General features: G+C 36.3%; 1 protein-coding gene across 1 annotated transcript; it reads right to left on the bottom strand.

Annotated features, from left to right (window-relative positions):
* Positions 1–2003: 2003 nt before the first annotated feature.
* Positions 2004–12942, bottom strand: LOC147069410 (epithelial serine protease-like). The gene is made up of 5 exons (XM_085950747.1): positions 12905–12942; positions 8928–9085; positions 7451–7549; positions 4929–5074; positions 2004–2180 (listed from the first exon to the last, which is right to left on the bottom strand). Exons 1-5 carry the CDS (start codon positions 12940–12942, stop codon positions 2004–2006), a joined length of 618 nt encoding a protein of 205 aa, XP_085806873.1.
* Positions 12943–13635: the final 693 nt, after the last annotated feature.

Raw genomic sequence — 13635 nt, 5'->3', positions numbered from 1 at the left:
TCCAGAAACAGCAATCTCATTAAATTCACATCATTATTTATATTACAATATTATTTACTACATTAAACTTATGTATTTCCAAGATTGAACGTATACAATATTAACAATAAATGTCTTAAATAGTATAAATTATACTAGATTTATTTTTGACCGATGTTATTTGTAAATATAAAAATTTTATAATAACAATGGAAAAAAATGCCAATCCCGGGATTGTCAAATTGTAATTCCGAAATCCCAGGATCAGAATTTTGGCTCGGGATTGGATTCCCGCAGTGCCGGGGAGGAGATAGGAGTGTCTACTACCTCTATTAATTTACTTACGTAATTTTAATACAATTATGTCATGGGTAGGGAATACAATCCCGGACAATTTTTGATACCAATGAATCCCGGGATTAGTAAACATAATAAAGAAGCTTACTGGATTGATTGTTTTATCAATCACAATCAATTGGTTTGTGTACAAAATCATTATTTTAATGACGTCTCTCATGCATGGGAATCGCCCACAGAGCAGAATTTTAAATATAATACCGATAGGCTATATTCCAATACATTACATTTCGACGCAGGTTTTTGAATGTGTTAGTGTCCTATGAAAATGAACCCCGAATTATGGACGTGCAATTGTATGTGTTGCTATCTTCAATACACCAATATTAAATGAGCGTCAATGCATTAACCGAATACAGTTGTCAGTATTCGATGTACGACGTATTCTTGACACGTGTTTAAGTTTATCCCGTATTATTCCACACCCATTAGGCATTTCAGTTCCCATTAATTCTGTGTACCCTGGTAAATATATTGTTAATTAAAGGTATGTATTATTAGTTAAAGGCTAGATATTAAGTCATAAATATACATTGGATACATACATACGATTGGATTCTTTATTCATGGGTAATAATAATAATAAAAAAACTCGGCGCTCGCCTCTCGGGGGCCCCTGTCCCCCTGGGTTCCTGCCCCCCTGGGCCCCTCAGATGATGGTTACCCGATGGGGGCCCGCTTTAGGATGAGGGAGCCATGTCCCAAGCCATTTCGTTGAACAGAGATATTGCCCGCCCAATTGGCATTTCAAATGGTAGGTAGGTCTGCACTGAGAACACAATTAATGTTGACCCGATTAAGATAGTTATCAAAGACACACAAGTCAACAATATCAAGAATGGCCGAAATCGCATTTACAGCCCGTATTAGTCGGAAAAGTACTATTTAATTACTAATAAATCTCTTCTTACTTTTAGACTACAGCATAAAATGTCCCTCTGAGGCGGACGAAACCGGTCCTAATCTATTGATTAAATATGGAATAAGTACTACAAAAAAATGCGTTTTGTTAAATTAAAAACAACAATACAGCATAACAGATTAACTAAGATAAACTCAGGGGCTCGAAATGGACCGAAGCGCCGTTTCGGTTCATAACATTCTCATAATTATCGCTTTGTCTCGTGGAAATATTAATTTCTTCACCATCTGAGCTAGAGACATGTCATATTATAAAAAATCGAACACATTTTTGTAAAATACACATACAATTAGATGTTACAACTATGTTAATATTTTCGTAAAACTATCTAGCGCTCCGGTTCGTGAAATTTTCCATTTCGAGTGCTGCTCAGTTGGATATACTCCAATTACGTTCAAGTGACACGTCTTGTACCTATATGTACCTGGGTCTCACAATAATTATATTAACCTATGCCAGAGCGAACTATTTGATAGAATGGTATACATTTAATAAATAAATATTAATATAAACAAATAATTGATAATTTGGTAAGTACTGCACTGTTATTTTTATTCGATAAGATAGATATAATATATAGATAGATAAGATAGTCTTCCATTAAAAATATACATGGCAATAATATAATATTTATGTTTACTGAATTCGATTAACAATTGTATTAATTATTTAGATTTTGATTAGATAAGAATAATGTTGCTATGTTTTTTTTATAAAGCATAAAGAAATTCTTGTGTAACATTAATTACGGCCTGATGACGATTCCAGTATTTTGGGAAATCCAATTCAAGTAGCTGGAGACACGTTGGAAGCCTGACGCGAACCCTTTATCGCAACCCAAGGTCGAAAGGAAGCTGACCACTCCGATGAGGGTATCTTTGCCGTCGGCTTCTCTAATGATGACGGGACCGCCGCTGTCGCCCTGGAAAAAGAAAAAAAAGTATTGATGTACAATTCACGGCCCTTCCTGCTATTCGTTGAAGCACACTGACAAAATCACAGGTTCCCAACAGTTTCCGGGTCATGATCCTCTTTTTACAATAGTAAAGTAACCATTTTCTTATCGTGCCATCCCCTAGCGGAGGTCACACATTACACTTTGTTAGTCATACGTATTTTTTTTTTTTTTTTTAACTAAGAGCGGAATGCAGAAACATTTGTCATAACGAAATTTTCCTTAGCAGAAAACACTATGCAGAAACATTGTCCTTAGTTAAGATCATTTCTATTGAAAATAATACCATATTTAAAAATTCTCTTTTCTATAGTTTAGGTAAATTATTTTTAAATTGTTAAACGATGACAAAAATATGACAACTGCATTTTGTAAATGCAATAACTATAAATACATATTAATATTTAATTATAATACTCTTATGTTTCCGTTATACGTCATTATACGTGATTCCACAGGCACCGCAAGATATTTTTTTTAACATGGTAACACAGCGTCAAGTGTCATTCTATCATCTGGCATCTTGTATTTCTGCGGGCTGGCGTATAAAAGTAAAATAATATTCTGAAAGTACATGCCAAACGAACTAACACTATCAATATCCATATTGAGATACATTGTAAAATGAATTTGAGTGTATGGACTGTTTTATAGACATGCGAATTTATTTTGACAGCAGCTGTCAGTGGTAAATGTTAATACAGAAACGGGCGTGTTCATAACAAAAGTAGTCTATGGTTAAGGATTCCTTAACTCTATACTCAGTATACCTAGTCTATAGTTAAGTCATGCTTTTCGGCAACTTATCCTTAGGATCGAAATCTTGGATTCTGCATAGGGCTCTAAGACTAAAATTTACAGACGGTATTGGTTAGTTTTTAAATCAATTAAACCTTGCCTAAACCAAACCATAATAATTTTGGTATATATTGGGCAATACAACAAAATTGTGCACACTTTTTCATTCATGCTAATTTGTTTTCGTTGGATTAAGAATACATATTAGGTACCTACACATATTGTTGGTTCATTTTAATCTATTAAGTCCTGCTTATTATATTGATATTTTATAGATAGGCGAGTATTTTTTGACTATTACCTGTTATGGCTTGATTTTCGCAGGGTTTAATTGAATTTAAAAAATTAACCAGCACCATCTGTAAATTCTGTAAAGTCTTATTTCAATAAAAACAAATACGTATGACTGACAAAGTTTAGCGTGCACTATTTATGGCGGATCTTAACAGCCTACCTCCACCCTTCGACACTGCGTATACTATACGGTCTCTGATTTTATTAGATTCAATATGAACATTAATTCAATTTTCATGGCCTATTTTGGCAAAATTCATGAATTCAAAAATGCAAACCTAACCTAACATAACAAATAATCCAGTAAATCAACTATTTTCAAAAATTGTTTGTCGCTGGCTTCCTGTAAACCGACAAGAACAGTGTTTTATTTAGACATAAATTTTACTGTATGACCCAAAGAGGTTGGACGTTTTTCATAATATACATCCGACACAAAATTTCACGGTGAAGTGTGATACGGCGAACTGCATACGTATAAATTTCCGGACACGAAGAAAAAATGTCCACCGTTTTTTAAGCCACTCGCTATGACAAATTGAATATGTGTTTGCGCCAATTATCCAAATTAATCTTTACTTCTAGTTTTAGTTTCTTTGCTGATGAACCTGTGCCTTACAGATGTTTATGTATGTCGATTGGTTTTACATCTTATAACTATGTAAATTAATTGGAATAATGGAATAATTTTTGTTAATTCTCAGTACTCCTCTCGCCCATGGGCACTTTTTATTAAATTAAGTCTCAGTAAACTCAGTCAAAGCAAACTTGAGTGCGAAGCGTTACTTGGATATCTGCTCCTGAGACATTCTCATCCGTAAACAACTGCTGATGCTTCACAACCAAACGCTGGGCTTCGTGATACGCTCGATTGAGACCGAGTGAGGTGCGGGGCGAGTTGGTTTGGAGGGAACTGTTAATTAGTGCCCCACAGACCTCGAGACCGTCTACAGATCAACATTCAAATGGTAAACAACAGAGTGCAGGGTGATTTACCCACAGCGTTGGAGCGGAGCTTGGAGCAAGAGCACGGAGCAGTGGAGTAATGGGGTTTTACCGGGAGCACCGAAAATTTATATTGCTCCACTGCTCCGGATGTTTTTTTTATTAAATTTTCGTCCTAACATCCAATAAAATTATTATATTTGACACTTTGCAACACTGGAATTATTTGACACTGCCGCGTGATAAATAACCTCACTTATTTGACAGAAGAGGCAGATAATGAAAAACGATTTCCTGTCGGTAATCTTGCTTAATAGAATTAATAATGAAAATGACGACCCGGAGCAGAGCAGACCCTGTAGCGAAGCTAGAGCAAGCATTAGGTCCCAGAGTGGAGCAACTTAAAAAACGATCCGCTCCAACCCTCTGGATTTAACAACATTAAAGCCGCACGCATGCAAAGATGGTTTAGTGAACCCTATGTGAAGGTGTGTGACTCTTGCAACGATGCTTCAGAGAACTCGGAAGTCGGAGTGCTTACCAACAACTTAAGGCGAGTGCCCAGGGTTCCCCAGCCTACAATACCCATTCAAATAATTTAGTTTTTTAGCACCTAAGGACAAAAGGGGTATAAGGGTTTAGTAAACTAACGCGAAAACTAAACCTGAATATACTTACATAGCATGTTCCTTGGGATGGGCTTTTGGCACCTGCAGCACAAATCGTGGAATTGATAACAACACTACCGCCGAAGTCTTGCTTGCACCGTTCGTTGGTGATGATAGTCATGTTGACCCAGTTGAGTATATCGGACATTGGACCATCTGTAATATTTAGAGCATTTTCAGTGTGTTATAATTCACTATAATTATTATCCCATCAACGATGGCCGCGCGGCTTAAGCGCGAATCAGTTTATGGTGCATGTCGCTGACTATCACGGGACGTCACAGTAAGCTGCCGCTACGGGAAAAAATGTGTAATATCGTTTTTATTGGTGCTTGAAATGGTATCAGACTGCTGCTCCCGTCCCGTAGCACATTTTGAACCTTTAAACTAATATTGTCAGTTGGAAAAATCTGCCGAAATCACCAGAACAATAATGAGGTCACTTCACGTTGATCTGCACTGCATCGACATCCGCCTGACTCAATGAACGTTTTTATCATCTTCTACATGCCTACACTTATCGACTGTCATGTCAAAATCACGTTTTTTTGTTTTTAGCGGTTGGTACTATGTATTTTCTATAGGAATGTTGTCTATTATCTATGGTCTGCAGATTGGGTTCTGTTTAAAATATTGTCTATGGATGTCATGTCGCAAGTAATTTTAATGTAGGTACGCACACGTAGAAACTGTTAAATTTAATATAGCATGAATAATTAATAATAATTCAATATACATTAGAGTTGGCACTCTCTATAATTAAATTTAGAGAGCTGGTGATCGTTCAAAATATTCTGTAAAATGACAAAACCATAGATTAAATTTGTCGCAAAGACAGAGTGACAGTGACGTGACATGCATCTCATATTGATCACAACCAACCTACCTAACGTACCTCCGCACACAGCTCAAATACGACATTTAAGTTTGAAAAAAAAAACAGCTGGTGTCGCAAGCAACAAATTTCGCTTGACATAGTAATGGGCGCCAATATAAAACCAAAATTTCGCAACGGCACATGCGCAGGGATTACCTTTTCATTAGTTTTAGCTACCTCCCCTGTGTCATCACAGGTAAAAAACCTACTGATTCTTTTCATCAAAACGTATTGTCTCCCGATACGCTCGATTAAGACTGAGTATGGTGCGGGTAGGCTTGGTTTTGAGGGGTGTTTGTTGGTTCCATGACAAAACAGAAGTGACAAAACAGAACATGACAAAACAGAAAATGACAAAACAGAAAATGACAACAGAACAACGATAAATATAACTATGACCTTTCAGGAAAAATATAAATTTTATATTGAAATTGTCCTATCTCTATTATGTTGATAGATTTTTAATAGCACAGATTTTCAATACGCCATAATAAATCAAATAATATACCTAATTTCTGTATTCCTAATCGCTAGAAAGCCTCAAATAAACGGAACTTTGTCGGCAAGCTTATGATATCTCATCTTAATCAATATAATATGTTCAAACTCATTGGGTGACTAGTAGGGAATCCAATCCCGAGCCAAAATTCTGATCCCGGGATTTCGGAATTACAAGTTGACAATCCCGGGATCCCGGGAGTGGTCCCGGGATTGGCATTTTTTCCATTGTTAATATAAAATTTTTATATTTACAAATAACATTAAGAAAATTGGTCAAAAATAAATCTAGTATAATTTATACTATTTAAGACATTTATTTTTAATATTGTATACGTTCAATCTTGGAAATACACAAGTTTAATGGAGTAAATAATAATGTGAATTTAATATGAGATTGCTGTTTCTGATAGTAAAGACATAATGAATGGATTAGAGAGATTTAAAATAATAAAGCAAATAATCATGGTGTACTTATGGCCTTTCCGCTTCATAAATCTAATTAGTCGGCTAAATATGAAACTGCCGTAAAACGTATGATATCATGGCGGAATTACTTTGTTAAAAGTGCGAAGCATTGTTTTTTTCCAATCTCTCTCATTTTTAATAATTTATGTGAAAAAATAAATAGAATCGGCGACCTACACATGGGTATAAATCAAACTTCATTCATACTCAGTTTATTTACAATGTACTTTTTCTTTATTAAAAGTATTTTTTTGTTATATTTTCGTTTTTATTTTATTTTCCATAAAAATTGATAAAACAAATCAATCCCGAAATCCCGGGATTATGTTTTACAATCCCGGGATTCATAGGTATCGAAAATAGATCGGGATCCCGGGATTAGAATCCCTAGTGACTAGGTATGTACAACGAAATAATGACCTAACCTAAATAGATTCCACAAAAATTAATGTTTCATTTTCCCCTGGCTGTTCTTTTTTGCCACTTTTCTGTTTTGTCATGTTCTGTTTGTCATTTTCTGTTTTGTCATGTTCTGTTTTGTCCGGTTACCGTATTTGTTTGTGTTGTCCAGGCATGTCCCTGCTTGTGCGGACAAAAGACAGTTGCAACATTGTGTCCGATTTTGTGACTTATTTTAGACACTACTCTTTTGACATTTAACTACATATTTTACTGAATCAAAATTTTACCATTATCGGTGTATCCAAATCCGCTGACAGTTGCAGCTCGTCCAGCGAAGGTGTCCGAAACTTGGGATTTTTTCGGCAGGCGAATTACTTTGATGGTATCTGTAATAAAAAAAAATCTGTTTAAATTCGAATTCAGTTATTCGTATGAAAACATATTATTATAAATAAAAGCTTAAAATGTGAATGCTTCGTCCACCAGAGGCACCTAGTGGAAAAATACGACGCACGAAATTTGAGATCTAAAAACATTAACAAGAAATATATTTTTTATTTGAAATCAAAAATCTTACAATAAAACAAAGTTATAACATGTCAATTTGTCAAAGGATGACATATTTTTATGGTCATGTTTACAGTAGCGAAGGTTGGAGATAAATTATGCTGTTAAGATCCGACATAAATAGTGCTTACTTACGAAACTTTGTATACTTACTAAACTTTGTCAGTTAAACGTATTTGTTTTCATTTAACTAAGACTACAATTTACAGATGGTGTTGGTTAAATTTTAAAATTCAATTTAACCTTGCGAAACCAAGCTATAATAGATAATTATAGTCAAAAATACTTGTCTATAAAATATCTATAATTCTGACATTAGGTAAGTCATATATAATTTTGGATATTTTACAAACAGAAAATTATTACAAGTTTTTATTAGCTCGTATTATTATTTGTCCAGTACAAATCTTGCAATCGATTTTTAACTAACTTCCCGACTAGCTAGACAATTGAAACTTTTAGAATATATCAGAGCACGATGAAAATGCATTCTTTTAATACGTTTAGCCATCTTTAAGCAGAATTGAATTCATTTTCAGTTAATTCTGTTTTGTATGGAAAGTTATTTCAGAAAAATCCGTAAAAAGTAAAAGACTTTTATTGGTTGCTAAGGGGTTAGTCCTAGCAACTAAATTATTAATATATACGTGCGTTACTATGGAAATCAAAATGACATTTCAGTATTCTATATTAATCGTTTGTTTGTTTTGTATATACTTCATAATTATCAAGTACAAGTTTGAGCATATTGAGCATAATAATTCAACAGGAAATTTAAAAACGTTGTAAGTATATAAAAAGTTCTTTTTATCTTGTAATGATTATAACTAGTGTTGTTGTTATTAGTCTCCCACACGCAATGTGTTAATATTATCAACATTACAATGGTTGAATTTCTTACTGGAAACATCATAGCAGCTAAATGTTTGTTTTCAAAGCTGTTGTAAATTAATTGTAGTCTTAGTTCAATACAAACAAATACGTATGACTGACAAAGTTTTATGTGCACTATTTATGTCAGATCTTAACAGTCTACCTCCACCCTTCGCCGCTGGTAGTTATATTGTGACCTCACCGGGGATAGGGTCGCGATGATGGTGAAGATAAGAAGATATGGTTGTAGCATCACGCGGGACGAGCATTGGTAGTGAGGTAGTAGTATAAATTAGTAGTGTATGATTAGATTCCAAGTTGTACCTGATGCTGTAACGTTTCGGCCAAGGTCTATCAGACCAACGTCGTTGTTGAAATTTTTGCCATTATAATCCTTGTGGGACATGAAGGATTTCGCTCTGATCTCCAAATCGTAGTCCTCGTAGTCGATAAGGCCGAGGCGGACGTGAATCGTCTTGATGCTGTTTTAGAAGAAGAAATTATATACGAATTAAAAAAGATTATAATTGAAGTGTATTGTAGATGTGTGATATTCGTGCACGAGTCAGAATCTACCAGTTAATTAGTCATGCTCCATCTTCTATGCATGACTCTGACATCTTTGCTAAAAAAACCTCGTTTTCCATAGCCAGAGTAAAGTAAAGTAAAGACTTGTAAATGCAGCACACAGTTTCATGCCGTTGTAATCAAGTTTTCATTATTCATGACTTGATGACATGATTGTTTCTTTGAGAATAGTAAGACATCATGAATGATGAAGATTATAAAACAGATTCGCGCATATTTCGCATATTTTCAACTGAATAATCTTTATACAACAAGCATTAAATCAAAACAAATTCAAAAGGTGACACAAATAATTTACCGATACATTGAATTGTCGATCCAATAATATTCTGACAATAATAATTAAATTTAAAATAATGAAATTGGATGCCGATGATACTGTGCTGATTGCTGATAGTTTAAAGAGTTTAGGTCAACTGGTAGAAAGGCTTAATGAGGTCAGTAATTCTTATGGTTTAAAAATGAACCTCAAGAAAACAAAACTATTACTAGTATCAAAAACAGCGACACCAGACACCAACACAAATTTTGTCATTAACAGCGAACCAATCGAACGTGTGACCCATTATAAATATTTAGGTACATGGGTCAATGAGAAATGGGACCAGTCTCAGGAAATAAAAACTAGAATTGAGATCGCAAGGAGAGCCTTTCTCAAAATGAGACGCCTCCTTAGCAATTGAGATCTTAACCTCGGTCTGAGACTGCGTATGGTACGTTGTTATATGCTCTCAATTCTTTTCTATGGTATGGAAGTATGGACGCTAAACCAAGAGATGTCACGGAGACTTGTAGCTTTCGAGATGTGGCTGTATAGACGCATCCTCAAAATTCCTTGGACTGACCGGGTGACAAATGTTGAAGTTCTCAATCGAATGGGGAAGGACCGAGAAGTTCTTCGTAGTATCAAAACCAGGAAACTACAATACCTCGGCCACATTATGAGAGGACAAAAATACAGCATTCCCCAACTCGTCATTCAAGGAAAGATCAATGGGAAGCGTAGCAGAGGACGGCGCCGCATTTCGTGGCTTAAGAACCTCCGTGATTGGTACGAGTGCAGCTCCACCGAACTGTTCCGGGTGACAGACGACAAAGATAAGATCGCCTTGATGGTGGCCGACCTCCGCTAGGGGATGGCATAATAAGAATAAGGATACCTATTTTTAATATTTCGAAAAAAAGATGAAAATCTTTTCAATGTAACTTTTCACAATACACAAAGTTTGAATTCACTACTGGTTAATACTAAAGATAAATTAGATAGACTTAGCTAAAGTGTACTATAAATTAAATTAATAATACTGTCATATTGTCAATCCCGTACGGTAACCTTGAGTTAGGGATTGCAATACCGAATGAAAATATCAATACCGGTTTTTCGGTAGTTTTTCTTGAATACCGGTATTCGTTACAATATATAAAAAAGCAGAATTATTTATCAGTACATTATAGCTATTAAAATCTCTTCAAAACATTATTGGAGGTGTAGCAAAAACCTACATACCTACATTAATTTATAAGCTGACATTTAAAAATATTATATTGATCATAATATTGTAGAACTGGTGATATTTACAAAATAATTTGAATATATTGGTGATTTTAACTAAAGCCCTCCAAAAGGCTAGTTTATCAAGACTAGTGCAAATAAGTCTGGCTGCAGGAAAAGCTTCTTAAATTCAACGCTTGTACAATATGTCACGGATGTTTTCTATTTCGAAATAATATTATGTTAATTCATCGCAACAATTTTAAAAATATATTTATTTTGATGTATTTGAGGAACTGGAAGGAATAAAAGCCCGAACAACCGCTGCAAATAAATCGTACTTCTCATTGCTGCCCATATTCAAATCCAGAAATGTCCACAGAAAAACTAAGACCCGGCTCTATAAAACCGTCATACGCACAGTCGTTGCATATGGGTGCGAGTCATGGACACTAAATATGAAAGCAGCTGAAATGGTGGACTGCTTTCAGAGAAAGATCCTGAGGCGGATATACGGACCCATGAATGATGGTGGGGAGTGGAGAATTAGGTAAAACACGGAACTATACCGCTTATACCAAGATTCAAAACTCTCCACCTTCATAAAACTCCAGAGGCTAAACTGGGCAGGCCATGTCCAGCGCATGCCTGAGTCACGGATACCGAAGAAGATCCTCGAAGAAAACCCAGGGGGGAAAAGGCCAGTAGGAAAGCCACGAACACGATGGGGTGACAACATTACAAAAGATGCCAACCAGCTGCTAAAAATCATGAACTGGAAAAGACGTGCGGAGGACCGTTCCGGCTGGAGGACGGCGGTGGAGGAGGACAGGGCAAGAAGAAGAAATTTGATGTATTTTGTTTCATTACTATTTCACCTTGATTTAGTCAATATATTTCAGTTTGTCATTTTAGCAGCACATAACTTATATACCTTCTCAATTGTATAGTCAAAACAGTACAAAGTAATGGAAAATAACATTAAATTCATTTTCAAAAACGATGAGTGTGTTTTCTTAATACCAAAAATTCCGGTATTTCGGATTTTTAAAACCGATATTTCGGTATTGATGATTACTGGAATAGAATATAACAGATAACAGTACAACACAGATGTGCGCTTATGCTGACGACATAGTAATTACAAGCAGATCCAAAGATAGGATGATCGACCATGGTGGCACTATGAAAATAAAAGCAGAAGATGCTGGGCTGCAAATAAACCAGTCAAAAACTAAGTATATGGTCAGCACACGCGATCAGGTACCGCTGCAGAATATAGACATAGGACAGCATGCATATGAAAGGGTGGACAAGTTCACGTATCTCGGATCCAGTCTAAATACCCAAAATAAGACAGCAGACGAGATAAAAATCCGCTTTATCTCCGGAAATAAATACTGGCATACCTGCAAGCGACTGGTGGGGTCGAAAATTCTAGGCCGAAGAAGTAAACTTCTAATTTATAAAACAATTATAAGGCCAGTGGTCACTTATGGCTGTGAGACTTGGTGCTTAACTCAAAACGAGGAAAACAAATTAGCCGTCTTCGAGCGCAAAATACTCCGAAAAATCTTTGGACCCACGTAGGAAAATGGGAACTACAGAATAAAAATGAACCACGAGTTGGAAGAGCTGATTGAACAGCAAACAATCATAAGGTACTGTAAGTCCCAAAGACTACGATGGGCGGGACATGTGGAGAGAATGTCTGAAGTTAGAGCGCCAAGGATCATGACGAAGTGGCTACCCCAACGGAAGAGACCCAGAAGCCGTCCAAGTGATGACGCCATAGAAGTGGACTGGCTTCATATAGGAAGACCCGGTAACTTGAGAAGTGTGGCGAGAGACTGGAGTGAGTGGAGAGCGGTTGTGGAGGAGGCCAAATCCTACCCCGGGATGTAGCGCCGTGGAAGAAGAATTACTGGAATACCGGTTTTGAAATACCGGTATTGCAATCCCTACTTTAGGTGACATCACCGGGACGGACAAATTTTATTAACACCGTAAAGGGAAGATTAAAAAAAATATACAAGTAGCATGAGAGGCACTTGTCATTTAACAGAATCTCTACAGTCAAAAGATATTAAATGCATGAACGATTTGTCCGAAGTACGTACCCAATAACGCAGTGAGCTGCAGTAAGAACCCATCTTGGGCTGATTAAAGAACCACCGCATCTCAACCAGTCTCCTTCCAGAGTTTCCATTCCAACACTCACCTAGTGAGGGAACTGCCCCGATACAGCTGGCAAGCCATCAATAATGCGCGAACCTAAAAATATAAGATTTTGATAAATAATCGGAACCTACACAACCCTAGTCACGACAAAACATCTGGTTGCATTTTTTCAGTGTGATGTGGTGTCGGCACCGAATGCTTCGTATTTCTTGGAAGGAACGGCTCTCGCCAACATGTCTGAGATGAATTCTGCAGTTTTTTGGGCATATTGTCCGGCGAGGACAAGACAACCTGGAGAGACTGGTAGATTACGGATGTAGGGGGGAGGGGGGGTGTTAACAGGATGCCAGACACCGAGTCTCTGTTAATTATATAATATTTTAAACAGAACCCAACCTGCAGACAATAGATAATAGACAACATTCTTATAAAAAATACATAGTGCCAATCGCTAAAAACAAAAAACACGCGATTTTGACATGAGTCGAAAATGTGTAGGCATGTAGAAAATGATAAAAAACGTTCATTGAGGCATTCGGGTGTCGCTGCAGTGCAGTACAACGTGAGGTGACCTCATTGTTGTTCTGGTGATTTTGGCAGATTTTCCTTGTTGATAATGTTCGTTTAAAGGTACAAAATGTGCTACGAATTAGGAGCATCAGTCTGATCATTTTAAACACCAAGAAAACGACATAACACACTTTCTCCCCGTAGCGGCACGTCACGTGATGTTATGCGACGTGCATCATAATATAATCACAACGAACCCAA

Source organism: Rhyacophila brunnea, unplaced genomic scaffold, assembly GCF_057557595.1.
Source record: "Rhyacophila brunnea isolate RB1 unplaced genomic scaffold, BYU_Rbru_1.0 scaffold_23, whole genome shotgun sequence".
Lineage (NCBI taxonomy): Eukaryota > Metazoa > Arthropoda > Insecta > Trichoptera > Rhyacophilidae > Rhyacophila > Rhyacophila brunnea.
This window is presented reverse-complemented; position numbering and strand designations above follow the sequence as displayed.